At 54.0% G+C, this 2,569-nt stretch overlaps 1 protein-coding gene across 1 annotated transcript in view; it reads left to right on the top strand.

The window, feature by feature from the left end:
- EMH_0070450 (uncharacterized protein) overlaps positions 1 to 2,569 on the top strand; it is a gene marked incomplete at both ends in the record, with an annotated part of 5,134 nt that overhangs the window by 965 nt on the left and 1,600 nt on the right. Inside the window, 4 exons of the mRNA XM_013498979.1 lie at positions 3 to 278; positions 479 to 646; positions 1,431 to 1,706; positions 2,026 to 2,170. Of these exons, the coding sequence (XP_013354433.1) occupies positions 3 to 278; positions 479 to 646; positions 1,431 to 1,706; positions 2,026 to 2,170 (865 nt within the window). The remainder of the gene's footprint in view (positions 1 to 2; positions 279 to 478; positions 647 to 1,430; positions 1,707 to 2,025; positions 2,171 to 2,569) is intronic.

Genomic DNA, 2,569 nt, shown 5'->3' with positions numbered 1-2,569 from the left:
CAGCAGCAGCAGCAGCAGCAGCAGCAGCAGCAGGAGTTGCTGCTGTTCGTCGATCAGAGGACCTAAGCTGCATTGAATCTCTCTATTTGCTGCTGCGGTTCGTCCGCAGCAGCAAGGACTGGCGGTTTGTGCTGCTGCTGCTGCAGCTGCTGCATAACTTTGGAAGGCTCAGCAGCAGCAGCAGCAGCAGCAGCAGCAACTGCAGCAACACAGCAGAGCTAGCTACCAGAGTTGCTGCTGCTGCTGCTATATGCAATCGATATGATGAAGCTTCAGCTGTACGCTCACATCCTTTCTCCTGCTGCTGCTGCTGCTGCTGTTGCTGCTGCTGCTGTTGTTGCTGCTGCTGTTGTTGCTGCTGCTGCTGTTGTCGTTGCTGCTGTTGCTGCTGTTGGTGTTTCTTCTGCTGCTGTTGCTGCTGCTGCTGCTGTTGCTGCTGTTCCCGCACCTCTTATTGCTGCACTGGTTACTGCTGCAGTTACCGCAGCAGCAGAAGCAGCAGCAACAACAGCAGCAGCAGCAGCAGGAGCAGCAGCAGCAGCAGCAGCAGCAACAACAGCAGCAGCAGCAGCAGCAGCAGCAGCAGGAGCAGGAGCAGCAGCAGCAGCAGCAGCAGCAGCAGCAGCAGCAGCAGTTTGTGTTTTGTGTATATTCAGGTTGTATACAGCAGCCGCTATTTTCTCTCTTCTCCTCCTTCTTTGTTTCTCGTTTTTTCTTTAATTGAGGATTTGCTGCTGCAGCAAGAAGCAGCAGCAGCAGATAAAGTTTTTGCTGCTCTCAGACAAGACTGGTCTGCTGCTGCTGCTGTTGCTGTTGCTGCTGCTGCTGCTGCTGCTGCTGTTGCTGCTGTTGCTGCTGCTGCTGGTGATGCTGTTGCTGCTGTTTTCCCCCGACGGCAGTTGCTGCTGCTGTTGCTGCAGCAGCTGCTGCTGCTGTTTCTTATACTGTGTTTACAGTTGCTAATGCATCTGCTTGTGTTGCTGCTGCTGCTGCTGCTGCTGTTGCTGCTGCTGCTGCTGCTGCTGCTGCTGCTACTGCTGCTGCTGCTGCTGCAGGCGGCAGCCGATATCACCATCGAGTTATTTGCTGATGCTTAGAGCTGCAGTGACACCCCAACAAATAAATATAAAAAAATGCATCGCTGTGAGCTGCTGCTGCTGCTGCTGCTGTTGCCGCTGCTGCTGCTGCTGCTGCTGCTGCTGTTGCTGCTGCTGCTGCTGTTGCTGCTGCTTTTGCTGCTGCTGCTGCTGCTGCTGATGGGTTGCTGTTGATTCTGGATTTCGTGCTACTGCTTGTGGCGTTGCTGCTGTTTCTTCTGCTGCTGCTGCTGCTGTTTCCGCCGGGAGTGCAGCAGCAGCAGCAGCAGCAGCAACAGCAGCAGCAGCAGCAGCAGCAGCAGCAAAAGTATATTGCTTTGTTGTTTGCTGCAGCTGTATGATGATGCGCTCGCCCTGGGCGTCGCTTTGCCTCAATCAGCACATCTGCTGCTGCTAGAGCTGCTGCTGACGCGTGCTGCTGCTGCTGCTGCTGCTGCTGCTCCTGCTGCTGAGACAGCGGCATCTGAAGCAGCAGCAGCTGCTGCACCAGCAGATGCAGCAGCAGCAGCAACAGAAGAAGAAGAAGGAGCAGCAGCAGCAGCAGCAGCAGCAGCAGCAGAGAATGATTTTACTGCAGCAGATTACCTGCGGATGGCGAAGAGAGTTTGGGTTAGTGCTGCTGCTGCTGCTGCTGCTGTTGCTGCTGCTGTTGCTGCTGCTACTGTTTCTGCTGCTGCTACTCGTGCTGCTGTGCCTGCTGCTGCTGTTTCTGGTACTGCTGCATCTGCTGCTGCTGTTGCTGCTGCTGCTGCTGCTGCTGCTGCTGCTGCTTCTGCTCCTTCGCCTGCTGCTGCTGCTGCTGCACTTACTACTGCACATGCTGTTGTGGTGTTCTTGCGCTGCTGCTGCTGCACTTGCTGCTGCTGCTGCTGCTGCTGCTGCTGCTGCTGCTGCAGGTGTGCATGCGAGAAGATGCTGCTGCCTTCAGCAGCCGTTTGCTGCCTCCGCGGGGTTTGCTGCTGCAGGCCTGGATGACACTGCTAGAGCCAAAGTTAGAATTGCTGCTGCTGCTGCTGCTGCTGCTGTTGCTGCTGTTGCTGCTGCTGCTGTTGTTGTCACTGGTGTTGGCGGTGGTTAGTGTTGCTGGGGTTGGTGTTGCTGCTGCTGCTGCTGCTGCTGCTGCTGCTAGTTGTGCATTATCTGTGCCCCTGTGGCTTTCCTTATCTCATTTGCTGCTGCTGCTGCTGCTGCTGTTGCTGCTGCTGCTGCTGCTGCTGCTGCTGCATGCGTTGTTAGGTGTTTGGGTCTGTCTGACGTGTCTGCTTCTGTTGAGTCTGCTGTTCTGCTTCTTGCTGCTGCCTGCCGCCAGGAGTGTGTTTATAAAAGGTGGGGTTGCTGAGCTTGTCTTTGTCTTTGTCTTTTAATTTTTATTTTATATTTCTTTGTCTCTGTCTTTGTCTTTTTATTTTATATTTCTTTGTCTTTGTCTTTTTATTTTATATTTCCTTGTCTTTGTCTTTTAGTTTTATAAT

Source organism: Eimeria mitis, genomic scaffold, assembly GCF_000499745.2.
Source record: "Eimeria mitis Houghton genomic scaffold, Emh_scaff3881, whole genome shotgun sequence".
Classification (NCBI taxonomy): Eukaryota; Apicomplexa; class Conoidasida; order Eucoccidiorida; family Eimeriidae; genus Eimeria; species Eimeria mitis.
This window is presented reverse-complemented; position numbering and strand designations above follow the sequence as displayed.